This window comes from Pelophylax lessonae, assembly GCF_965119305.1.
Source record: "Pelophylax lessonae genome assembly, chromosome: 3".
Lineage (NCBI taxonomy): Eukaryota > Metazoa > Chordata > Amphibia > Anura > Ranidae > Pelophylax > Pelophylax lessonae.
This window is the reverse complement of record NC_138770.1, coordinates 349,042,259-349,069,520: the sequence shown is the minus strand read 5'-3', so window position 1 is coordinate 349,069,520 and position 27,262 is coordinate 349,042,259. Positions and strand designations below refer to the sequence as shown.

Here is a 27,262-nt window from a genome sequence, read left to right as displayed (position 1 = left end):
TTGGCAAGCTCTAGTTCCATGAGTAGGTTGCTCAAATCATGAAGCTTATTGACATCATTAAGGTTGATCTTTGGGACGTTCTGCAGTCTCTTGAATAGGGCTTTTTCTATTGCTTCTGCACTGCCGAAGGTACGTTCGAGTCTCTGCCAGGCGGCAGGGAGACCTGCATCTGCTTGTCCCACATAGACAGTTCTGAGGCTCTTGATACGATTTGAGGAGCCTGGGCCCAGCCATTTGATTAGGAGGTCGAGCTCCTGCTCTGCTGTTAAGTTGAGGTTGGCAATGGCGGCCTTGAAGGTTGCCTTCCAAGCTCTGTAGCTCTCTGCACGGTCATCAAATTTTGAGAGACTTGTATGAATTAGCTCTCTGCTCACCATAAACCTGGCAAACTCAGACATATCTGATTTCTCACTGCTTGTTGCCGCGACAACTTGTGATGCTGCTGGGGCGTGTAGGCTGCGCGGCGTGAAAGGGTGAGATGCTTCCGGGTAGAATGATGTTGCTGCAGGGTTGAGCTGTGATCTAGCCTCTGTAGATTGTGATGACTGCTGCTTGAGCTGTGGGGGTAGGCCAGGAAACGCCCGATAGCCCCTTTGCTGTAATAACTGTCCTTGAGAAGGCGCATCTGGGTGAATGCCATCAGGTTGCTTAGGCACTGTGAGTGGCACTGGCGCTGTAGGTGAAGTTGACATGGAGGTTTCGCTGTTGTCGGCTTGGGCGGTACTGCATACTGGGGGTGGTGCAGATAACTGTTCCAGTACATAGTCGCTGGTGCGATCAGCTGGATCTTCTATTTCCTGTGGTGGTGAGCAGACTGGATCAAGAGCTTGGCTCAATGCTTGCTCAAGTAGTCTTACTTTAGCTAATGCAATTTCCTCTTCCATCTCTGATTCAAGAATCTTTATTCAAGCCTCTGCTTCAGCCCTCTTGGCCTCCGCCTCTGCTTCTACCCTCTTGGCCTCTGCTCTTTTAGCCTCTGCTTCTGCTCTTGCAAGAGCTTCTTTTTTAGTGAAGGAACGTCTCGCTTTGGATTGCTCTGCATTTATGCAGGCCTCTAGTAATCTGTTACTTAGTGCTGAGCTTCTAGAGCATGATGATCTGTATGACCCAGAGGAATGTTTAGATGAATTTGATCTGTGTGATCTAGTTTCTTGCAAATGGGAGATACGGAGTTCCGCTTTATCTTTAGTACGCAGCACCATGGCGTCTCTTTGTCTGTCTATTGATTCCGCCTTGCTCAGTTCTGAAAGGGCTTCATCATTATTAGCATCTTTTAGAAAGGTTATATACCTTATGGACAGTCTCTTGTATCTTTCATGAGCTGTGTTCAGCTGCCTATGGGCAAGTTGTAAGCTTGTGGCATCACCAGAGGATTTAAGTCCTGACATGAGGGAGGAAACTCGTTCCCATAGCTCTTCCAGGTTATCGCATAGCTCGTCTTTTGTGGTTTGATAGTTTTACCTGACCTTTAGTGTCGGTTTGAGGGAGCGTCTTAGTCGCACGTCTTGGTCTGCTGGAAGTGTGGGTTCTGCTTCCTGTTCTTCATAGTGATCAGTATCAGGCTGCATTAGCTTAGTTTCATCACTGGGGAACTGTGCAATGTCCTTTTTCTGCCATTTTATTTAACCACTTTAGCCCCAGCCCTATTTCGGACACTTTTTGTTCACAAGTTAAAACCAGTATTTTTTCCTAGAAAACTACTTAGAACCCCCAAACATTATATATATTTTTTTAGCAAAGACTCTGGAGAATAAAATGTCGGTCATTGCAAAATTTTTTGTCACGCGGTATTTGCGCAGCGGTCTTTAAAACGCCATTTTTTTGGAAAAAATTTGAAAAATCACATTTCACTGCATTTAAAAAATACTAAACAGTAAAGTTAGCCCATTTTTTTTGTATATTGTGAAAGATGTCACGCCGAGTAAATAGATACCAAACATGTTACGGTTTAAAATTGCGCCCCCCCGTGGGATGGCGACAAACTACGGTCAATAGAGATCTCAATCTGCGACGCTTTAAATTTATTTAACGGTTACCAGTTTAGAGTTAGAGTGTAGCTCTTTTTTTTTAATTATTGCCCACGCTCTGGCGATCGCGGCGATACCTCACATGTGTGGTTTGAACAGCGATTTCATTTGCGGCTCGACTTGCGTATACGTTTTTTTTTTTGTGCGCGAGCTGACGGGGACGGCTAAATTTTTTTTTTTTTTTTTTTTCCTATTTATTTTTTCTTTTTTTTTTAAACTTTATTACAGGTTTTTAAAAAAAAAAAAAATCTGATCACTTTTATTGCTGTCACAAGCAATGTAAACATCCCTGGTGACAGCAATATGTGTGACAGGTACACTTTATGGAGGGATCGAGGGTCTAAAAGACTCTAGACCCCTCCACTACACTTCCCTGTATGCAAAACGCCGAAAACGGCATTTTTGCATACAGCCGTTTTTCAAATCTGCCGCCTTTTGCAGCACAGTAACCCGGAAGTGACGTCATGGACGCCGCCTCCGGGTTACGTCATCGGAGACCCGATCGATGCCGTTTCCGGCATTCATCGGGACTCCATCCAGCCGGCGGACGTGCCGGCTGGGTGCTCGGGGCTCCCGGTGGGACGGTAGCCCCGAGCAAAGCCGCGGAAGGCGGCGGGAGGGGGGGGACGTCCCCTCCCGCCCCCCCGGGTAACGATCGAGCGGCTCCCGAGCCGCATCGATCGTTACCGACGGAAAGCCGACCGTCGGCTTCAAACAACGGTACCGCTGTCTCTTTTAAGAAAATAAACTTTTGAATTGGGGGCTGAAAATTGCAGTGCGGCTGCGCTGGGTCACTCTGGCAAGATTCCTCAGGTGTTTTGAGCGATTTGCGGGGTTTGGTTGGAGAGGGACCCCGTGTGCGTTAACGATTCTTCTGCTATGCGAGCAAAGACTTGTGGAACATGCGCTGTAGCCAGGCAGATTGGCTGCATGTGGGCCTGTTGCAAGGGAGATTCCTGAGTGTGGTACTGGACTCTGAGGGAATCTGTGGCCGGGGTGTGGACATTAAGGCAGTTTTTGACTGTTCTGTCCCCACGTGAAGGCGAATGAAGGTATAACTGATAATAGCTGTGTGACTTCCTATCTTCGTATCCAAGCAGTGGGGCAGACCGGACCAGCAGATGCTCATGTTAGATGAATCCAGACTTATGCCCTGTACACACGTGCAGATTACCTGAAGACTTTTGTCTGCAGACTTACCAAAACCATATAATATGAGGTCAAACCTAAACACTTCTGTTTAGGTTTGACCTTAGGTTCAGCAGATGGCAGCAGTACAACAATGCATAAAAACAACAAGAGAAAGAAAGATGATAATGCAATGTACAAATAACTGAGGAGAACAGCACAACCGTATACCACAAAACCCAACAAAAACTAACTTGGGACTTGACAGGAATTCATAATGTGCATATACATATTATATAAAACTAGTAATTTATTTTGATATCACAAGCTAAAAAAAAAAACGGTGTGCATACATATAATCTATATAAAAACAAGAAAGGCAATATCTCCACTCAGAACATCAAGTCTCTTTACAATACTGTTGTGTGTGGAATTTTTCTTCCTCAGGGGAGAAGAGGCTGAGTTCACACTATAAAAACTACATGACAAATGTATAACATGCAATGTGTATTCTACAATTATATCCATATATGTGCCTATCACATTAATAAACTTGCCACTCCAGAGCAACCATGGGATCCGTCTGCCACTAAAAAACAGAAAACCTGTATTCCAGGTATTTGTGGCACAATCTCTACAGTGGAACCTGCAGACGCCAAACTGTATAAAAAATATATGTGTATGGAGAGTGCATAGGTGTGCACAGCCTATTGCAATATGGTGTGCTCCTCAAAGCTAAAACGCGTGTGTGTGTGTGTGTGTGTGTGTGTGTGTGTGTATGTGTATATATATGTATATATATAATATACAGTACAGACCAAACGTTTGGACACACCTTCTCATTCAAAGGGTTTTCTTTATTTTCATGACTATGAAAATTGTAGAGTCACACTTCAAGAGGTAGTCACCTGAAATGGTTTTCGCTTCACATGTGTGCCCTGTCAGGTTTAATAAGTGTGATTTCTTGCCTTATAAATGGGGTTGGACCATCAGTTGTATTGTGCAGAAGTCAGGTGGATACACAGCTGATAGTCCTACTGAATAGACTGTTAGAATTTGTATTATGGCAAGAAAAAAGCAGCTAAGTACAGGAAAACGAGTGGCCATCATTACTTTAAGAAATGGTCAGTCAGTCCGAAAAATTGGGAAAACTTTGAAAGTGTCCCCAAGTGCAGTCACAAAAACCATCAAGCGCTACAAAGAAACTGGCTCACATGCCGACCGCCCCAGGAAAGGAAGACCAAGAGTCACCTCTGCTGCGGAGGATAAGTTCATCCGAGTCACCAGCCTCAGAAATCGCAGGTTAACAGCAGCTCAGATTAGAGACCAGGTCAATGGCACACGGTGTTCTAGCAGCAGACACATCTCTAGAACAACTGTTAAGAGGAGACTGTGTGAATCAGGCCTTCATGGTAGAATATCTGCTAGGAAGCCACTGCTAAAGAAAGGCAACAAGCAGAAGAGACTTGTTTGGGCTAAAGAACACAAGGAATGGACATTAGACCAGTGGAAATTTGTGCTTTGGTCTGATGAGTCCAAATTTGAGACCTTTTTTTCCAACCACCGTGTCTTTGGGCGATGCAGAAAAGGTGAACGGATGGACTCTACATGCCTGGTTCCCACCGTGAAGCATGGAGGAGGAGGTGTGATGGTGTGGGGGTGCTTTGCTGGTGACACTGTTGGGGATTTATTCAAAATTGAAGGCATACTGAACCAGCATGACTACCACAGCATCTTGCAGCGGCATGCTATTCCATCCGGTTTGCGTTTAGTTGGACCATCATTTATTTTTCAACAGGACAATGACCCCAAACACACCTCCAGGCTGTGTAAGGGCTATTTTACCAAGAAGGAGAGTGATGGGGTGCTGCGCCAGATGACCTGGCCTCCACAGTCACCGGATGAACCCAATCGAGATGGTTTGGGGTGAGCTGGACCGCAGAGTGAAGGCAAAAGGGCCAACAAGTGCTAAGCATCTCTGGGAACTCCTTCAAGACTGTTGGAAGACAATTTCAGGTGACTACCTCTTGAAGTGTGACTCTACAATTTTCATAGTCATGAAAATAAAGAAAACTCTTTGACTGAGAAGGTGTGTCCAAACTTTTGGTCGGTACTGTATATATACACAGTGCCTTGCGAAAGTATTCTGCCCCCTTGAACTTTGTGACCTTTTGCCACATTTCAGGCTTCAAACATAAAGATATAAAACTGTAATTTTTTTGTGAAGAATCAACAACAAGTGGGACACAATCATGAAGTGGAACGAAATTTATTAGATATTTCAAACTTTAACAAATAAAAAAAACTGAAAAATTGGGCGTGCAAAATTATTCAGCCCCCTTAAGTTAATACTTTGTAGCGCCACCTTTTGCTGCGATTACAGCTGTAAGTCGCTTGGGGTATGTCTCTATCAGTTTTGCACATCGAGAGACTTAAATTTTTGCCCATTCCTCCTTGCAAAACAGCTCAAGCTCAGTGAGGTTGGATGGAGAGCATTTGTGAACAGCAGTTTTCAGTTCTTTCCACAGATTCTCGATTGGATTCAGGTCTGGACTTTGACTTGGCCATTCTAACACCTGGATATGTTTATTTGTGAACCATTCCATTGTAGAGTTTGCTTTATGTTTTGGATCATTGTCTTGTTGGAAGACAAATCTCTGTCCCAGTCTCAGGTCTTTTGCAGACTCCATCAGGTTTTCTTCCAGAATGGTCCTGTATTTGGCTCCATCCATCTTCCCATCAATTTTACCCATCTTCCCTGTCCCTGCTGAAGAAAAGCAGGCCCAAACCATGATGCTGCCACCACCATGTTTGACTGTGGGGATGGAGTGTTCAGGGTGATGAGCTGTGTTGCTTTTATGCCAAACATAACGTTTTGCATTGTTGCCAAAAAGTTTGATTTTGGTTTCATCTGACCAGAGCACCTTCTTCCACATGTTTGGTGTGTCTCCCAGGTGGCTTGTGGCACACTTTAAACAACACTTTTTATGGATATCTTTAAGAAATGGCTTTCTTCTTGCCACTCTTCCATAAAGGCCAGATTTGTGCAGTATACGACTGATTGTTGTCCTATTGACAGAGTCTCCCACCTCAGCTGTAGATCTCTGCAGTTCATCCAGAGTGATCATGGGCCTCTTGGCTGCATCTCTGATCAGTCTTCTCCTTGTATGAGCTGAAAGTTTAGAGGGACGGCCAGGTCTTCGTAGATTTGCAGTGGTCTGATACTCCTTCCATTTCAATATTATCACTTGAACAGTGCTCCTTGGGATGTTTAAAGCTTGGGAAATCTCTTTGTATCCAAATCCGGATTTAAACTTCTCCACAACAGTATCTCGGACCTGCCTGGTGTGTTCCTTGTTCTTCATGATGCTCTCTGCGCTTTAAACGGACCTCTGAGACTATCACAGTGCAGGTGCATTTTTACGGAGACTTGATTACACACAGGTGGATTCTATTTATCATCATTAGTCATTTAGGTCAACATTGGATCATTCAGAGATCCTCACTGAACTTCTGGAGAGAGTTTGCTGCACTGAAGTTTTTTTCAGTTTTTTTATTTAACAAAGTTTGAAATATCCAATAAATGTCGTTCCACTTCATGATTGTGTCCCACTTGTTGTTGATTCTTCACAAAAAATTAGTTTTATATCTTTGTTTGAAGCCTGAAATGTGGCAAAAGGTCGCAAAGTTCAAGGGGGCGAATACTTTTGCAAGGCACTGTGTGTGTGTGTGTGTATGTATATGTATGTATATATATATATATATACACACGTGTGTGTGTGTGTGTGTGTGTATATATATTGTGGGAGATTAGCTCGGTGGCGGGTATGGATGACCCCTTGGGGGGGTGCGTTTTACACAGGGAGATAGCCGAGAAGTGGTTGCAAACAACAGTTTGGTTTATTCTTGCAATTTACTTCACACAAGTGCAAGCCTCAAAAACCTCAAAATAAAAATAAAACACAAAATAAATCCTTGCCACTGTGGGCGGCTACCTTCTCACATACAGGAACCTACCTACGGAGTCTGTCTCCAACCTACTGTTGGGCACACTTTGCTGATCCTACAGCAGACTCTCAATAGTCCATGTTTTTTCTTCACACAACAAATGTCCATTGAACATGTCCCTTTTCCTCTTCACATTGAACATGTCCCTTTGCTTGTCTCTTCACATAGCAAACAGTTCATTTATTTCTTCCACATAGAAATAGTTCATTTTCTCACCTTGAGAAGTCTTCACACTTTTTACCCTCCTCAGCGCACATCGCTCCAGGAGGTCTTCCCCATGCTCACACAGCTTCAGGGGGCACACATCTGACTGTCGTCCTCTCCCCAGCTCACACAGCGTCAGGAGGCAGCAATCCTTCTCCCAGGCTTCACTCAGCGTCAGGAGGCACACATCTGACTGTCCTCCTCTCCCCAGCTCACACAGCGTCGACGCAGCAATCCTTAGACTTCCTTTGGACAAATTATAGAGGCCTTAACTTCCTCATTCCGAACAGCTGAAGGCCTTTCAACTTCCTTAAGCCGTCCTGGCTACCTTTTCAGCCGACACCCTATAGTAATTGGTGAATTTTCTAAACCAGGTGGAAATGTATCTCCTGTCTGTGACTACATTCACAGATTTACCTGACTTCCTGTCACAATATATATATATATATATGTATGTGTATGTATGTATGTATATATATATATATATATATATATATATATACACACACACATACTGCTCAAAAAAATTAAAGGAACACTTTGAAAACACATCAGATTTCAATGGGGAGAAATATCATACTGGATAAGGATGCCACATCGTTTGTTAAAATTGAAAATTATCAGCCTACAGAGGGCTGAATTCAGACACCTCAAAAATCAAAATGAAAAAATTATGCAGCAGGCTAGTCCATTTTGCGGAAATTTCATTTCAGCATCTCAAAATGCTACTCAGTAGTTTGTATGGCCCCCACATGTGTGTATGCATGCCTGACAACGTCTGGGCATGCTCCTAATGGGATGGCTGATGGTGTACTGGGGTATTTCCTCCCAGATCTGGACCAGGGCATCACTGAGCTCCTAAACAGAGGTGCAACCTGGCAGCGGCGGATGGACCAAAGCCTAATGTCCCAGAGGTGTTCTATTGGATTTAGGTCAGGCAAACGTGGGGGTCATTCAATTGTATCAATTCCTTCATCCTCCAGGAACTGGCTGCATACTCTCGCCACATGGGGCCGAACATTGTCATCACCAGTAGGGACCCAGGACCCACTGAACCAGCATAGGGACTGACAATGGGTCCAAGGATTTCATCCTGATACCCAGTGGCAGTCAGGGTTCCATTGTCTAGCCTGTAGAGGTCAGTGTGTCCCTCCATGGATATGCTTCCCCAGACCATCACTGATTTGCCACCAAAGTGGTTATGCTGATGATGTTACAGGCAGCATAACGTTCTCTGCGGCTTCTCCAATGCCTTTCATGTTTGTCACATGTGCTCAGGGTGAACCTGCTCTCAGATGTGAAAAGCGCAGGTCGCCAGTCGAGCTCCACGGTGCTGGGCAGTGAGCACAGGGCACACTAGAGGACATCGGGCCCTCAGGACACCCGCATGAAGTCAGTTTTCTGATTGTTTGGTCAGAGACAATCACACCCTTGGCCTGCTGGAAGTCATTTTGTAGGGCTGTAGCAGTGCTCATCCTGTTTCTCCTTGCACAAAGGAGCAGATACCGGTCCTGCTGATAGATTAAGGACCTTCTACGGCCCTGTCCAGCTCTCCTAGAGTAACTGCCTGTCTCCTGGAATCTCCTCCGTACACTTGAGACTGTGCTGGGAGACACAGCAAACCTTCTGGCAATGGCATGTATTGATGTGTCATCCTGGAGGAATTGGACTGCCTGTGCAACCTCTATAGGGTCCAGGTATCGCCTCATGCTACCAGTAGTGATTACTGACCCTAGCCAAATGCAAAACTAGTGAAATAAAATGTCAGTGGCCTGCACCTGTAAAACCATTGGTTTGGAGGTTGTCTCATTGTTGCCCATCTAGTGCACCTGTTAATTTCATTAACACCAAAGCAGCTAAAACTGATTACCAACCCCCTCTGCTACTTAACTGACCAGATCAATATCCCAGGAGTTTAATTGACTTGATGCTATACTCTGATTAAAAAGTGTTCCTTTAATTTTCCTTAAAGGAAACACAACTGTATTGTAAAGAGACTTGATGTGCGAAAAAATGTTCTGGGTGGAGATATTGTCAGCCTTTCTTGTTTTTTTACAACATCATATGTATGCACACCAGTTTTTTTTTTATTTGTGATATCAAAATAAATTACTAGTTTTTATATATCATGTGTATGCACATTATGAACGCCTATAAAACTCCATTCACACTTGTACGACTCCAAAGTTATGCCGACTTTGGAGTGCAACTTGGATACGACCTTGGCTTTGACCAGTGATAATGGGCAACTGTTGCATTGTATACCGTTCAGGTATGACTTTCATGCAAATTTTCAGAAGACTTTTGAATTTCGGACCAAAGGAATGCATGAAATACTTTGAAGTCGCTGCTACTTTAAGTCGCACATATATGAATGGTTATCATTATAAAACATGGAGAACAACTTGTCATGTGACTTTGATGTCCAAAGTTGAAAAGTTTCACAAGTGTGAATGGAGCCGTAAGTCCTAGCTTGGTTTTTTGGTATGTCCTTAAATGTGCTGTATCCCATAATTTATTTCCATCTGCTTGCAGCATGTGACAGTGACGACAGCCCCAGGCAGAGTACAGCTGATAACTTTATCACAAGGCTGATACATTTATTATATAAGCACAGAAAGATCCTGGAGGGAGCCTATTTACTACTTGCACCATCATTTATTCTGTAAAGTATGTAAGCATTTATATGTGAAAACAAGATTACTTCTGCTGCCAAATTCATTTTTTTTTACTTATTGTTTTCATTAGTGCTTTTTGCAGTTCTTCAGTTAGGCTATAGTACATTTTCTACAATAATACCTGTAAACCAAAGGGTTTGGGCTTCAGCTGACCCCTTGGTGAGCAATCAGGTATATTGAGCTATTTGATTTTAAAATACTTTTATGCTGATTAGGCATCAGTGAGGACCAGGAAGAGTCCCTCTTCCATTTATGTTTGCATTTAAACTACAGATAGCCTGCTAAATGCACATACGTATACACTATATTTTCAAAAGTATTGGGACGCCTGCCTTTACATGCACATGAACTTTAATGACATCCCAGTCTTAGTCTGTAGGAATCATCAGTACTGAGTTGCCCCACCCTTTGAAGCAATAACTGCTTCAATTCTTCTGGGAAGGCTGTCCACAAGGTTTAGGAGTGTGTCTATGGGAATTGAAAAGTAGAGATTACCAGGTGGGTAGTCCTGGAAATGGGGATTTAAATGTGCCTATTTTACAAGAATAACATACAAAAAATGGAAAGAAAAAACAGATAAAATCAATTTATTAAAGTTATTCATACAGTAAAACATCTTAGTATTTATTTATTACACTTGAATAATCCTATAAATATGACATTGCATGTCTGAAATCCATCACATGAACCACTTATGGATCGACGCGTTTCGCTATATTAGCTTTTTCAAGATCCAATCAGTATTAGCATAAGTACCAGACAAGTTTTCAAAATCTCCTAGAATCTAAAATAGACAATAATTTGAATCAATATATATTTTACATGTAATCAAAAATAGATATATTAACAATACATTTAAAGCCTAACTGCAACAAAATGTCATCTTATACCCACAAGAACAAAAACGGAAACAGAAAAAAAAGAAAGGGGAGGGAGAGAGGGAATGGAGTGGGGGGAAGGGAAAGAGGGGGGAGGGAAAGGGGAAGAGAGAGAGAGTGTGAGGCATCAAGGCTGCGGCGGATCAAAGGAGGGGGGGGGAGGACTTCAAACAAGTTGAAGGACGGGAAGGGGGAAGGAAGGATATCACTGTATTCGAAATAAATCTATAATTCGAACCTTACCTATTAATACAAAATCAAGTGACAGACTGTTGAGTATAGGAACAAGCGGCATCGTCTGAACGCATATATATATATATATATATATATATATATATATATATATATATATATATATATATACACACAGTGGGTACGGAAAGTATTCAGACCCCCTTACATTTTTCACTCTTTGTTATATTGCAGCCATTTGCTAAAATCATTTAAGTTCATTCTTCTTCCTCATGAATGTACACATAGCACCCCATACTGACAGAAAAACGCAGAATTGTTGACATTGTTGCAGATTTATTAAAAAAGAAAAACTGAAATATCACATGGTCCTAAGTATTCAGACCCTTTGCTCAGTATTTAGTAGAAGCCCCTTTTTGATCTAATACAGCCAGGAGTCTTTTTGGGAAAGATGCAACAAGTCTTTCACACCTGGATTTGGGGATCCTCTGCCATTCCTCCTTGCAGATCCTCTCCAGTTCTGTCAGGTTGGATGGTAAACGTTGGTGGACAGCCATTTTTAGGTCTCTCCAGAGATGCTCAGTTGGGTTTAAGTCAGGGCTCTGGCTGGGCCATTCAAGAACAGTCACGGAGTTGTTGTGAAGCCACTCCTTCGTTATTTTAGCTGTTTGCTTAGGGTCATTGTCTTGTTGGAAGGTAAACCTTCGGCCCAGTCTGAGGTCCAGAGCACTCTGGAGAAGGTTTTTATCCAGGATATCCCTGTACTTGGCCGCATTCATCTTTCCCTTCGATTGCAACCAGTCGTCCTGTCCCTGCAGCTGAAAAACACCCCCACAGCATGATGCTGCCACCACCATGCTTCACTGTTGGGACTGTATTGGACAGGTGATGAGCAGTGCCTGGTTTTCTCCACACATACCGCTTAGAATTAAGGCCAAAAAGTTCTATTTTGGTCTCATCAGACCAGAGAATCGTATTTCTCACCATCTTGGAGTCCTTCAGGTGTTTTTTAGCAAACTCCATGCGGGCTTTCATGTGTCTTACACTGAGGAGAGGCTTCCGTCGGGCCACTCTGCCATAAAGCCCCGACTGGTGGAGGGCTGCAGTGATGGTTGACTTTCTACAACTTTCTCCCATCTCCTGACTGCATCTCTGGAGCTCAGCCACAGTGATCATTGGGTTCTTCTTTACCTCTCTCACCAAGGCTCTTCTCCCCCGATAGCTCAGTTTGGCCGGACGGCCAGCTCTAGGAAGGGTTCTGGTCGTCCCAAACGTCTTCCATTTGAGGATTATGGAGGCCACTGTGCTCTTAGGAACCTTAAGTGCAGCAGAAATCTTTTTGTAACCTTGGCCAGATCTGTGCCTTGCCACAATTCTGTCTCTGAGCTCTTCAGGCAGTTCCTTTTGACCTCATGATTCTCATTTGCTCTGACATGCATTGTGATCTGGAAGGTCTTATATAGACAGGTGTGTGGCTTTCCTAATCAAGTCCAATCAGTATAATCAAACACAGCTGGACTCAAATGAAGGTGTAGAACCATCTCAAGGATGATCAGAAGAAATGGAAAGCACCTGAGTTAAATATATGAGTGTCACAGCAAAGGGTCTGAATACTTAGGACCATGTGATATTTCAGTTTTTCTTTTTTAATAAATCTGCAACAATGTCAACAATTCCGTGTTTTTCTGTCAGTATGGGGTGCTATGTGTACATTCATGAGGAAGAAGAATGAACTTAAATGATTTTAGCAAATGGCTGCAATATAACAAAGAGTGAAAAATTTAAGGGGGTCTGAATACTTTCCGTACCCACTGTGTATATATATATATATATATATATATATATATATATATATATATATATATATATATATATATATATATATATATATATATTCTAGAGATGACCAAAATATATATGGGTGCCAAAATAACATATCAGATCTAAATGAACCAATATAAATGGTGATGAGAGAGAAACGAATAAAGGCTGGTAATCGAACCGAAAGAATATTATTAAAGATATTCGTAAATGATTTAAATAAGGAAAGTAAACCGGTATGAGTGTATGAGAGTGCATGAGATGTGAAAAAAAAATAGAGTAGGAAAGAAGGTGACTGAGAGGCAATCCAGTGAATAAAACCATATATGTGTTTGGATATAGGTCTATAAGAGTATAGAGGATGGAAGAAAGGTGACCAGACAGAAGTTTAAAGGCTGTGGTATAGCCCGAAGTGAGAACTGAGCATAGAATGAATGTGTGGAAAGAAGTATACCAATACTATTTAATTAAATTACTATATATAAGTAGTGAGTCACCCAAAAAAAGGGGAAACTCACCCAATGTTTCAAGTATGGGAAGGAGGAAAAGAAACTACCATTTATAAAAAGCAGTCATCCGGATAAAAAGCAGGCTCATGATAGAGGAGGAGAGTGGAAGATCAATGTAGATCTCCCAAGAAAATGGTCACAACAGGATTGCCAATGATTCAATCTGGCTGTCCAGGAGACTATTAAAAAGAAAAAAGATTTTGCATAAGAGTTTTGAAAGCTAGATAAAGTATTAATGCTAGATTTATAAAGGTACTGCCCTATGAACTCAAGGGGAAGTAACCGCTTACCATACAGTCTGATCTGGTGCTTGATGAAGGGTGTAACCACCTTCACCGCCAGTCGGGCGTACCAGACGCGTCACTTCCGGAAGTGACATTTGTTTGGTGTACAGGAACATCCTCCCGCAGGCACGCGTTATGTGAGCCCTGGCGGGCGGATGTGGGGGGCGGGAGGCGTGTGGAGGGGGATTACTCTGTCTTTATTTAAACTCAGTTTTTTTCCTGGGTTAGTCTAGCTCTGTTTCATTCAGTCATGCGTTACACCATTTATCAAGCACCAGATCAGACTGTATGGTAAGCGGTTACTTCCCCTTGAGTTCATAGGGCAGTACCTTTTTATACATTTAGCATTAATACTTTTGTCTAGCTTTCAAAACTCTTATGCAAAATCTTTTTTCTTTTTAATAGTCTCCTGGACAGCCAGATTGAATCATTGGCAATCCTGTTGTGACCATTTTCTTGGGAGATCTACATTGATCTTCCACTCTCCTCCTCTATCATGAGCCTGCTTTTTATCCGGATGACTGCTTTTTATAGATGGTAAAGTTTCTTTTCCTCCTTCCCATACGTGAAACATTGGGTGAGTTTCCCCTTTTTTTGGGTGACTCACTACTTATATATAGTAATTTAATTAAATAGTATTGGTACACTTCTTTCCACACATTCATTCTATGCTCAGTTCTCACTTCGGGCTATACCACAACCTTTTCACTTCTGTCTGGTCATCTTTCTTCCATCCTCTATACTCTTATAGACCTATGTCCAAACACATATATGGTTTTATTCACTGGATTGCCTCTCAGTCACCTTCTTTCCTACTCTATTTTGTTTTCACATCTCATGCACTCTCATACACTCATACCTGTTTACTTTCCTTATTTAAATCATTTACTAATCTATATTAATAAAACCCATGTGTCCCTGCGTCCAGAGATTCCAGATTCCCTGTGTCCGTGGAAATGCGCTACTGCGCATGTGCCACAGGACAGCCGTTGAGACTGGGGGCGGGCACTGACCTGTGTAAGCTGAGGGAGCTCCTCGTTGTCGGAGGTCGGGTATTGGGGGTCACCCCCGATGATGGTGCGGTGTGAGGGCCGTTGTACTGCCGATAGTTTCAGTAGCCACTGTTCTGAATTCGTATGTGCTGGGGAGGCGGAGTTCCGATCAGTTGCCTTAGATTTAAAAATGGCGCCAAAACGTTATTGCGTATGCGCCGATGCTCGGTAAAAGCCGTACATGTTCGGCTATTTCCGGAAATAGCCGAACGTATTCGAGCTTTCCCAAGGCCGCGGCGCATATGCAATGACGTGTTGGCGCCATTTTTAAATCTAAGGCAACTGATCAGAACTCCGTCTCCCACCTCCCCAGCACATACGAATTCAGAACGGTGGCTACTGAAACTATCGGCAGTATAACGGCCCTCACACCGCACCATCATCGGGGGGGTGACCCGCAATACCCGGGACCCGGCCTCCGACACCGAGGAGCTCCCCCATTATCCCCAGCACATATCAGGAACAGGTAAGTGAGACTCCTCCACTGCCGCACTGCCTGCCATTATGCGGGGCTGCGGGCATACTAAAAGAGATGCAGTGCTGCAGGCATGGTACTCCTGTACCATGCCCGCAGCACAGCATCTCCTGTAGTATGCCGGCAGCCCCCGCATTCCCCCTGCACCATGTGCGCAGCCCCGCATTCCCCCTGCACCATGTGCGCAGCCCCGCATTCCCCCTGCACCATGTGCGCAGCCCCGCATTCCCCCTGCACCATGTGCGCAGCCCCGCATTCCCCCTGCACCATGTGCGCAGCCCCGCATTCCCCCTGCACCATGCGCGCAGCCCCGCATTCCCCCTGCACCATGCGCGCAGCCCCGAATTCCCCCTGGACCATGCGCGCAGCCCCGAATTCCCCCTGCACCATGCGCGCAGCCCCGCATTCCCCCTGCACCATGCCCGCAGCCATTGCAAACTTATATTCTGAGGTTTTAATTACATTCTTTTAATATAGTCAGTCGTGAACTAAAATGGGCCGGTCTAAGGCATGAAACTCCAGGGCTGAAAATGAGTCGCACTCCGGCCCTGCCGGAGAGTCTACACTTACCCGCATGCTGGAGCTGGGCAGGAGCACCCCGTCATGGGTCAGGAGAAGAGGCAGGCGCAGGGGGATCTGGATAGAGCCGCTAGAGGCCATGACTGGCCACACACACACAATCCGCAAACCGACCGACCAAACTCACTGACAGCTCCGAGTCCGGGCAAAGAGCAGCAAGACTACAACTACGGAGAGCGGCTGGAGACAAATCATCTTCGCCTGAGGAAACCACCGCCATCTACTGGCCAACTGTGAGTATTACAACTGGGAATTCACCTCACAGGGCTGAGGACAGAAATCACCTCATCATATATTGTGATATCCTACATACTATACACCCCAATATAATCACCTCATCATAAACTATACACCCCAGTATCATCAGGATATCTGATGAGGTGATGATACTGGGGTGTATAGTATATGATGAGGTGATTATATTGGGGTGTATGTAGGATATCACAAGATGGCGGTTGTTTCCTCAGGCGGAGATGATTTGTCTCCGGCCGCTCTCCGTAGTTGTAGTCTTGCTGCTCTTTGCCCCGGATTAGGAGCTGTCAGTGAGTTTGGTCGGTCGGTGTGCGGATTGTGTGTGCGGCCGGTCATGGCCTCTAGCGGCTCTATCCAGATCCCTCAGCGCCTGCCTCTTCTCCTGATCCATGACGGGGTGCTCCTGCCCGGCTCCAGCATGCGGGTGAGTGTAGACTCTCCGGGGAATATGGATCTGATCCGGAGCCGCCTGCTCAGAGGAACTTCCCTGAAGAGCACCATTATCGGGGTAACCCCCAACACCCGGGACCCGACCTCCGAAACCGAGGAGCTCCCCATGCTACACAGGTCAGTGTGACTTACTTCTGGGGCCCCTGAGATGGTGCCCGCCCCCAGTCCCAACGGCTGTCCGTGGGGCACATGCGCAGTAGCGCAATCCAACAGACACAGGGACGGACGCAGAGACACTTGCATATTATTAATATAGAATAGATATCCTACATGCACCCCAGTCGGACGGCCGACCAAAACTCTTGAAGCGGCAGGTGTGCGCGGGCACGCGGCGGGTACGCGCTCGCACGCGAGAGCCGCTCGGTCAGCTCTGCGCGTGTCTCTGTTGCTAGGGCAACAGGGACGCTATGTGCAGAGCTGGCTATGTCATGCTGCTCTCGCGTTGTTAGAAAAAAAAAAGAGATAAGCGAGAGCCGCTCAGTCAGCCATATGTTCTAGCGCCCGTTAATTTAACGGGCTTAATGTCTAGTATCTTTAATAATATTCTTTCGGTTCGATTACCAGCCTTTATTCGTCTCTCTCTCATCACCATTTATATTGGTTCATTTAGATCTGATATGTTATATTGGCACCCATATAATTTTTGGTTATCTCTCTCTCTATATATATATATATATATATATATATATATATATATATATATATATATATATATATATATAGCTAGATAGGCGTTCAGACGATGCCGCTTGTTCCTATACTCCACAGTCTGTCGCTTGATTTTGTATTAATAGGCAAGGTTCGAATTATAGATTTATTTCAAATACAGTGATATCCTTCCTTCCCTCTTCCCGTCCTTCAACTTGTTTGAAGTCCTTCCCCCCCTTTGATCCGCCGCAGCCTTGATGCCTCACACTCGCTCTCTATCTTCCCCTTTCCCTCCCCCCCTTCTTTGCCTTCCCCCCGCATTCCCCCCCCCCACTCCATTCCCTCTCTCCCTCCCCCTCCCCTTTCTTTTTTTTTTTATTTCCGTTTTTGTTCTTGTGGGTATAAGATGACATTTTGTTGCAGTTAGGCTTTAAATGTATTGTTAATATATCTATTTTTGATTATATGTAAAATATATATTGATTCAAATTTATTGTCCATTTTAGATTCTAGGAGATTTTGAAAACTTGTCTGGTACTTATGCTCATACTGATTGGATCTTGAAAAAGCTAATATAGCGAAACGTGTCGATCCATAAGTGGTTCATGTTATGGATTTCAGACATGCAATGTCATATTTATAGGATTATTAAAAAAGAATAGCGCACACATGCAAAAGAAATGAAGAATCAAATATGGAGACAATCCATAAATAAAAATGGGGATTTAGTCTCACCATATGGCCATATCGTGCTCAAGCCCACCACTACGTCAAAGTACCCCATTATCAGTGGGTCCTACACTATCCATAAAAAAGGGGTGAATCGTCGATCCATAAGTGGTTCATGTGATGGATTTCAGACATGCAATGTCATATTTATAGGGTTATTCAAGTGTTATAAATAAATACTAAGTTGTTTTACTGTATGAATAACTTTAATAAATTGATTTTATCTGTTTTTTCTTTCCATTTTGTGTATGTTATTCTTGTAAAATAGGCACATTTAAATCCCCATCTCCAGGACTACCCACCTGGTCATCTCTACTATTCCAAATTTACTATGGGGACGGTGCCAGTTGATCTCTATACCCTTTCTCTCCACACAATTTGCAGTGTCTATGGGAATGTTTGACCATTCTCCCAGAAGCGCATTTGTGAGGTCAGGCACTGATGTTGAATGAGAAGGCCTGGCTCGCAGTCTCCGCTCCAATTCATCCCAAAGGTATTCTTTCAGATTGAGGTGCACGCCAGTCAATTTTCCTCCACGCCAAACTCCCTCATTCATGTGTTCATGGACCTTGCTTTCAGCACTAATGCACAGTCATGTTGGAACAGGAAGGGGCCATCTTGAAACTGTTCCCACAAAGTTGGAAGCATGAAATTGTCCAAAATGTCTTGGTATGCTGACGCCTTAAGAGTTCCCTTCACTGGAACGAAGGGGCCAAGCCCAACCCCTAAAAAACAACCCCACACTATAATCCTCTTTACACCAAATGATTTGGACCAGTGCAAAAAGCAAGATCCATAAAGACATGAATGAGTGAGTTTGGGGTGGAGGAACTTGACTGGCCTGCACCTCAACTCGACAGAACCCCTTTGAGATGAATTATAGTAGAGACTGTGAGCCGGGCCTTCTCGTCCACTACAGTGCCTTGCCTCACTAATGTGCTCCTAGAAGAATAGTCAAACTTTCCTATAAACACACTCCTAAATCCCAGAAGAGTTGAAGCCGTTATAGCTGCAAAGGGTGGGCCAATTCAATATTGAACCCTACAGACTAAAGCCCCGTACACACGTACTGATCGTCGGCCGAAAGATCGGCCGTCTTTTGTCCAGGGCTGTCGTGTCTGTTGAAAACTGCAAAAGACTGCACACGAATTTTGTCGGCCAACAACAGCCGACTGCAGAAGTGATGTCATGTGATGGTTAACTTTCCTTGTCTTTTTTTTTCTTTTCTGAGCATGCCCAGTCTTGCTAATCTGCTGTCTGTCGGCCGAAATCTGTACTGACTGGCGAACAATCGGCCGTTCTGGTGTTGGCCAACAAAAAATTTAATGCCTGCACACCCGATTCTGTTCGGCCGAAAATGCGCTGTCGGCTGTCGGAAGCATCATACTAACAAGCCTACAATCGGCCGATCGGTCGGCGGCCGAATATTTACGGCCGATGATCAGTACATGTGTACGGGGCTTTAGACTGGGATGCCATAAAAGTTCATGTGTGTGTAAAGGCAGGCGTCCCAATACTTTTGACAATATAGTGTATGTGAACCTGTACCAGGATGATTGCAGCACAATATTACACACTTCCATACCGCTGGACGTCCTATGACGTCCTGGGCTTTGAGTGGGGATATCTGAATGATGCCTGTATCTGCAGACATTATTCAGATATCATTTTTTTTTTTTTTTTTTTTTTTTAGCCGGCGATTCTCTTCACCATAAAAACACTCATAGCCGCTTGATTGTCCTTAGAGGCGGCAGAAGGCGATGTGTCCACCATTCTCCCACTGCCCACCGGTTCCCCGAGCCCACCGGTTCCTACTGGTTCCCCGTGCAATCGGCGAGTCGGAGAAGGAATCTGCCGGCAGATGGTCCCCGGCAGTCTCTATTACTCTCGGAGGCCCGGGCGCGCAGTTGGAAATACTGCTGTGATCTCGGCTGGATAGCCGAGATCGTCGCCCCTTTTTTTTTTTTTTTTTTTTTTTTTTTTATCTCAGGCTTTCTAGCCTGTAGGAGAGAGCTGAGGTCTTATTGATCCCAGATCTCTCCATAAAAAGGACCTGTCATGCATTATTCCTATTTACAAGGGATGTTTACATTCCTTGTAATAGGAATAAAAGTGATAAAAAAAAAAATATTAAAGGGAAAGTGTAAAAATAAAAAAATGTAAATAAAATAAACAATAAAAAAAAATTAAAGTGCCCCTGTCCCCATGTGCTCACGCGCAGAAGTGAATGCATACATACCTCTGCGCCCACATATGTAAACTGCGTTCAATCCACAAAAATGAGGTATCGCCATGAACGTTAGAGTGAGAGCTACAATTCTAGCCCAAGACCTCCTCTGTAACTCTGAACAGGTAACCTGTAAAGCATTTTTAAAGCGCTGCCGATGGAGATTTTTTAAGTACCAAAGTTTGGCGCCATTCCAATAGTGTGCAGAATTTTAAAGCATGACATGTTGGGTGTCTATTTACTCGGCGTAACATCACTTTTCACATTATACAAAAAACAATTGGACTAACTTTAGTGTTTTTTTTCTTTAATTCATTAAACTGTTTTTTTTTCCCCAAAAAAAAATGCGTTTGAAAAATTGCTGCGTAAATATCGTGTGACATAAAAAGATGCAATGACTGCCATTTTATTCCCTAGGGTCTCTGCTAAAAAAAAAAAAACCTATATATCCTAAATAACCTAAATCTTGTATCACTGTGCATGAAGTGATTCACCAAAACCTGTATCTTCCTGCTGTGTATGAACTTGTCACACGTTTAGCTCCACCCAAAACGTTTTGCACAGTAGCGTGTCTTCAGGGCTTCCGAAGATGCATAGTGGTGCAAAACGCATTGGGTGTATCTAAATGTGTGACCTCATGCTGCCACACAGGAACCAGATGTTGATGTAAGCTGCACATTGATGAAGTCAATCCTTTACTCTCTTCTATTAGGTGAAGTGTCCAATGTTTCAATGAACAGCACTGTGCAATGCAGTAGAGTTGGGGTAGGCTGCCGTGGCTCTCCAGCTGTGTGGAAACTACAAATCCCATAAGATATTACAAGACTGACAGACACAGGTATGACTCCCAAAGTCGTGATGGTATTTGTAGTTTGACAGCTGGAGCACCAAGGTTTCCTATCCTACCTCAGCAGTACAGCCACATTTACTATTGCATTGCAATGGAGGATGATGATAAAAGAAAAGCAGTCAATTCTGCTAGCTGTATGTAAAAGTTATATCAAAAATTGTGTTCCTTAATTTAATGGCGTCTTTTTTTATCTGCCTGGACAGCTTTATAGGAAAAGAAATGGCTAAAAGCAAGGTTTACAGTGACTGTACAATCTGAGCTATGTCTTGATGACAATACTTTAAAATTAGCTGATTTTGACTCATGCTTTTAATATATCGAATATTTCCCCTACTATCCCACAATAAAGCTTTTTTTTTTTTTAAGCAATGTATAACCAGACCAGAGTACTGTCAAATAAAGGGACTTTAGGGGAGGGGTGGTGCCTAGCAATAAATATCACTTTTTAGAAAAATCTGTGCTTGCATAGCATCGTTGGTGCTGCAGGAGTGGATCTAGACAGCTGCTGAGCACACAAAGCTATTTTGTGGCGGATACAGAAAAGTACCTGCTGTCCAGGTTCCCTAAAATACGAAGTGCACAGGACAGCACTGGATTTCCGTCAGGATCATCAGGTATATTTTTTCACTTTTTGAACAGATATAGTAAAACACTTTCAATGATGGATTTAACAGACCAGATTGAGCAAATAAGGGAAATTCTTAAGGTTTGCATTGCATATACCGTACTTTTAAAACATGGTGTAACATGGATGCCAGTGTTCTGAAAAGTATTTGATAGAGGAGGTCTGCAGAATACTATAAACTAAATGATTTGCTGATAACCTGTCTATTCTTTACATATGTTTTTCCTTTTTCAAGGGCAAGACGTATAACTGGGATGCAGATACCCAAGGCTGGATACTTGGCTCTTTCTTCTATGGCTACATCATTACCCAGATCCCAGGTGGATACATAGCTGGAAAAGTTGGTGGCAAGCTGTTGATGGGATTCGGCATACTAGGCACTGCAGTATTTACTCTGTTGACACCCGCGGCTGCAGATTTGGGAGCCGGTTACCTTATAGCAGTTCGAGCCCTTGAAGGACTGGGAGAGGTAATTGAAGTCTGTTGAAACAAATAAAAACAGGGTGTCGCATTGTCCCCTAGAGGAACTAAGTATAGAAGTATAGTAAATGTACCCAGAAGAAGCAAAAGCAAGCAGAACAGTGCTTTGCTCTGGCTGATGAGCGAGCATGAAAACATCAGCGCTGTAGCTCTGCCCTGTGACATTTTGCATTCTGTCATCAGCTAGAGAGAAGCATTGTTCTGTTTGATTTTGCTTCTTGTGAGTACATTTCTATTTAATACAATAAATACAAGTATTTTGGTACATCATGGAGTTTTCTATCTGTTTCTCTCTAACGCTTACTATTGTGGGATTCGAGTTTGTGTAATTTACCTTTTGGAGATGTAATACCACCTGAGTGGACAGGGATCCTTCATTGGCTGCATTTAGTACATTCAGACCTCCTTGTCATTGGGGTCTGATTTTGTTGTAAACTACTCTGTTAGGCCTCTATCACACGGGGCATACTCAGTGGGAATCTGTCCGCTAGCCCCATACGAGCTGGCAGATGGCTGATTTGTGTCCGTTCCTTATGCACAGCTGACAGACACAACCCGCTCTTTTCTATCGGGTGGTCCACTGTAAACAAGCCTGTCCATTTTACACCTGACTGCCATCCGATCCGATTTGCTAGACAGTTGGGGAACTGTTTTTATTAAATCGGACTGGATGCTGGTGGGTGGCAGCTCCATAGAGGAGAGACAGGTGAACCCAATCAGTCTGCTCGTGTGAAAGGAGCCTAAGGCCCCTTTCACACACTCCGTCCGTCGGGCGGACTCCGTTTATCTCAGCGGGGGATCGATCCGCTGATCCCCGCTGAGCAGGAAGAGGACAGCTGTGTCTCCGCGCAGTGTGCGGAGACACAGCTGTCAGTTCCCCATACATCTCTATGGGGGAATCGGATGGGAAGAGACCGTCGGTCCGTTCCCATCCGATCCAATCCGCTGGACGGATGGAAAATAGGGTTTCCATCTGTTCAGATTTGACGGATCGGATGTCAGCGGACATGTCTCCGTTGACATCCAATGCCCCATAGGGATGCATGGGGGGACCTTTCAGATCCGTAAAAAAAAAAAATGGACAGGCGGATCTGAACGGTTCGCCTGTGTGAAAGAGCCCTTAAGCTGGATACACACTATACAACTTTTGTTGGTAGATTTCCTTTAGATTTACCTTCAACTATGTAGTGCAAGGGCCTGCCTGACTGCATACAAATTGAAAGTGTTGACCTCATATTATATTGTTTTGGTAAATCTAAAGGAAATTTGCATAGTGTACAGCTTAACACTTGTGTGGTGGAAGAAGAAAACCTATTTTATGTGAAGATCACTGCCTGCCCTTGTGGAGTGGATTTTGTTTTACTTTTTTAGAGCCCTTACATGTACATGAATAGTGTTGTTTTTTTTTATTTGTTTTTTTTGTGTCACTTGTTTTTCAGTTTTCACAATATTCTATGCTTGGTTCTTCGAGGGGACAGTGTAGCATCCTTTTTAATTTGTTTTAGTGAATATATGTCTCTCTATATTAGTGAGTCACAATCACAGTATTTGTTTGTTGTTAACTTAGTTATATTACATAATTGTATTTTAAAACTTACCAATATAAGAGCCGGTTCACACTACCACTACCAGAAAGTCGCCCCGTGACTTGAAGAGACTTGTTTAGAGACTTGTTTAGAGACTTGTTTAGAGACTTGTTTAGAGACTTGTTTAGAGACTTGTTTAGAGACTTGTTTAGAGACTTGGAAGAGACTTGGAAGAGACTTGGAAGAGACTTGGAAGAGACTTGTGCACTACTTTGAAGAGACAGGCGACTTTGTCTGTGGGGAATGCCTGGCTAATCTCCTTCTTCTTCCTGGAAAGTCTGATAACAAGTCGTGTCAATTAAGATAAGGAGGTGACTCCCATTGAAGTATATGGGACAGGTCGGATCACAGGTCGCCTCAAAGTAGTACAGGACCCTTTTCTGAAGTCGGAGCAACTTCAGTAGTGCCAATTAAGACGGCACTGATTGATTAACATTGCTTTTGTTATGTCAAGCTACCTGGGGCAACACAAGTTGCCTCACAAGTTGCGCTAGTGTGAATGGGCTCTAACGCCGATTCAGATATTTTTGGTTTTGAGTTTGTTGTCAGAATGTTTGTTTTCTTTTTCTTTTTGACCACCATTATAAGCTGAATGTAGGATAGAAATGGCATGCTCACTGCGACTGTTGAGTAGTGTGAATTGTACCTGATGTGAAGGAAAACAAGTATTGCCTTTCATTTATGAGCACTGCAGAAATGCAAATGTCTGAAATGCTCCTATTTTATATTGAAATGATTATAAACTATCGCTGTAGTTGAAAGCAAAGTAGTCTTTATGAATTCCAGGGACTAAATGCTCCCTAAATATAAAGACTGGAATAGACAGAGTTTGTGAAAGTGTCTGTCATGCATTCTAAAAGTGGTGAAGAATGCGCCAAATTCATTTACCGATCTAAAACTTGTATTTGAATTTGGCTCATGCTGGGCCACTTTTAGAATGCTCGAGAGACACACAAAGCCAATAGAGGCCTGAGCCAGTTGGTCCTTATTAGTGACTCCATGTAAAAGTGTTGCATTTTAGAACTGCCTGAATTTGGTGCACGAGTCGCTGTCAGAATCAAAGTTGTTGCAAATACTTCATCCTTAACAAGAGGGATTAATGGCAGAAAAGTGGCACAGCAGCTTTATTGAATTCCCGTCCAGTGTGTGCTTACTATTGAAAGCCCCTGTCTTCCTGTGGTAACAGTACGGGAGCCCTAATCTCCAGGAGTTCTTTGTAACACCATTTCTGTTGAGCTACATAGATCAAATCAAGGGCACATAGTAAACAATTGTTTTCTATGTGCCCATGTCATAGCGTGACACTACTAAACGTTAAAAACTAAAATTAGGAAAAAAAAGGTCATCGTTGTTTTGTGTTGTAACAATGCAAAGCACTGCCCCTACACAAACACAAGTATGCACACAGTCTAACATGAGCTGGTATTACCAAGCCCATAAAATGTATTGGTTTGTGGTATCCTTTGTATTTTTCTGGTTGTACCTCACACTCAGACGTTGCTAGCAGTGAAGCTTCAGGTAAAATCCAAAAATAATATCTTCCGACTTCCGGTGAAAGCCAGAAAATGTGTAACGAACCCCTTTGTTAATAGAGGAAGGGATGGCAAACAGGCTTGTACTTTCCCTGGAGGCTTACAGCTGGTATGTGGTCTGCTACAATAGTTTCCACCCAGTGCTTTCTATATGGTGGTAGAACAGTTATTCGGGTCCTAGATTTTTTTTTTTTTTTACTAGAAATATCATGCTGGTTGTAGCTTAGCCCATTGTGTTGGTTGTCAAAGACTGCATATAGTTAGTCAGGTTTAAAAAAGACCCAAGTCCATCCGGTTCAACCAAAAAAAAAAACAGCATTGAAAACCCAACCATACAATCCTAAACCCGCTGTTGATCCAGAGGATATGCATTGCAGTTTTTACTGACAGATACAAATTTGTGACCAAACACCAAACCCCATTTAAATGCAAAGAGATCTAAAACCTTTTGCATGTGATACTCATGTATGTCTTTGTGTGTTGGGGAATCAGGGAATAATCATAATTGTGTATTTTGTAAAGCCCAACGCTTTTAATTTCCCAAGCCTCTGTTCAACAAAAGGCACTCCTATGCTCCCGGAGTGGATTGTCCTCCCGTTCCATGCAGGGCCATGCCCACGGCATCAGTCTTGATGTCAGGGGCATCCAGGCACTGGAGTGCAGAGGAGATTATGTGGTGGGGAGCAGTCAAGCAGTATGGTGGAGCCTGTGGAAGCAAAGTATCAGGTAATAAAACTGCTTTACCCACACCCCCTAGACATAAATAGACCATTAACCTTTGCAGCAGGACCTGTACTTTTCCCACAGTTCAGCTTTTAAAGTAAAGCAAAATCTGAAGAAAATCTGCCAGATACCAAACTGTGTGAAAAATGTATTAAAATGTCTTGTTTTGTATTTGTAAACCGAAAATAAACCAGTAAAATCTAAGCGCAATCACAAGTGACAATCTCACACAAAATATAAAACCATAAAATGTATACAGAATGTGTGCAATTAATAAACCTCTAAAGGAATTTGCATATATAGTTATATGCCCCTATACTGCTGCCCACACTCTGTTCCCATATGTGCCAACCACAATTATATATATAAAAGGAATGTTTGAAGAACGTTTAATGACATTATTATGGACACGTTGTTTTATTTGTGAGATTTTTTTCTAAAAGAATAGAGACGTTTGTATAATTTCATTGTTTCTACATATACTGCATGGCAGTGTTTTATATAAAAATATTTGTAAACAATTTATCTAATCTAATGTCTTCACAGGGTGTGACTTTCCCAGCCATGCATGCCATGTGGTCCTCCTGGGCGCCACCTCTTGAACGCAGCCGATTGTTAAGTCTTTCTTATGCAGGTCAGTATACAAAGATTCAGCCATAGTTTTTTCTTAAGGACCACAAATGTCCTGATTATTGCTAAACTGTGAGGGACCAAGTTAATGCAAGGCCAAAGCTAGATGACTGCATTTGCCCACCTAATCAAACTACGTGTGCATGATCCTTTTTTTTTTTTTTTTAAATGTAGGTATATGAGTATTTTGGGTATTTGCTAGATTGTGGACAAACATTTAATGCCGCAAGTTAGTCACTTGTAAAAAATGGGTACAATTATTGTAGAGATATGGTCTTCCATAAAAAAAAAAAAATGTGCTCCAGCACCTAATTATAGGTGCATCTTTTGCTTAGTCCCCATTTAAAAGTCCCACGATTTCCTACTGAGCCTACCAGTGAAGCCTACCTTTTGATGCTGCATTGGTCCTGAATTTAGAGCGGAGTTGTCACTCTCATGTATACCATGCTTGCTTACACTACAGTGAGATAAAAACCTGTTGAAGGGTGTGTGGCTATCGGCATTGTCACTGCTGATTCACAAGCCTGTAGCTTCTAAATCATCGCCTGGCCAGTCATGCCTACTGCTTTCTGGAATGACAACACTGCCTCTGTTCCTGAAAACATCCCACTGTGAGCTGAAGTGTCTGGAAAGGGAAGCCTATGAGATACAAATGGATGATCTGACTCAGCCAGGGAAGGTAAAAAATGTTTATT

At 43.2% G+C, this 27,262-nt stretch overlaps 1 protein-coding gene across 1 annotated transcript in view; it reads left to right on the top strand.

Moving 5' to 3' along the window:
- The window catches only part of SLC17A5 (solute carrier family 17 member 5), a 101,001-nt gene that overhangs the window by 40,365 nt on the left and 33,374 nt on the right, over window positions 1–27,262 (top strand). Inside the window, exons 3-4 of the mRNA XM_082249918.1 lie at window positions 21,852–22,085; window positions 26,484–26,571. Coding sequence (XP_082106044.1) covers window positions 21,852–22,085; window positions 26,484–26,571 — 322 coding nt within the window. The remainder of the gene's footprint in view (window positions 1–21,851; window positions 22,086–26,483; window positions 26,572–27,262) is intronic.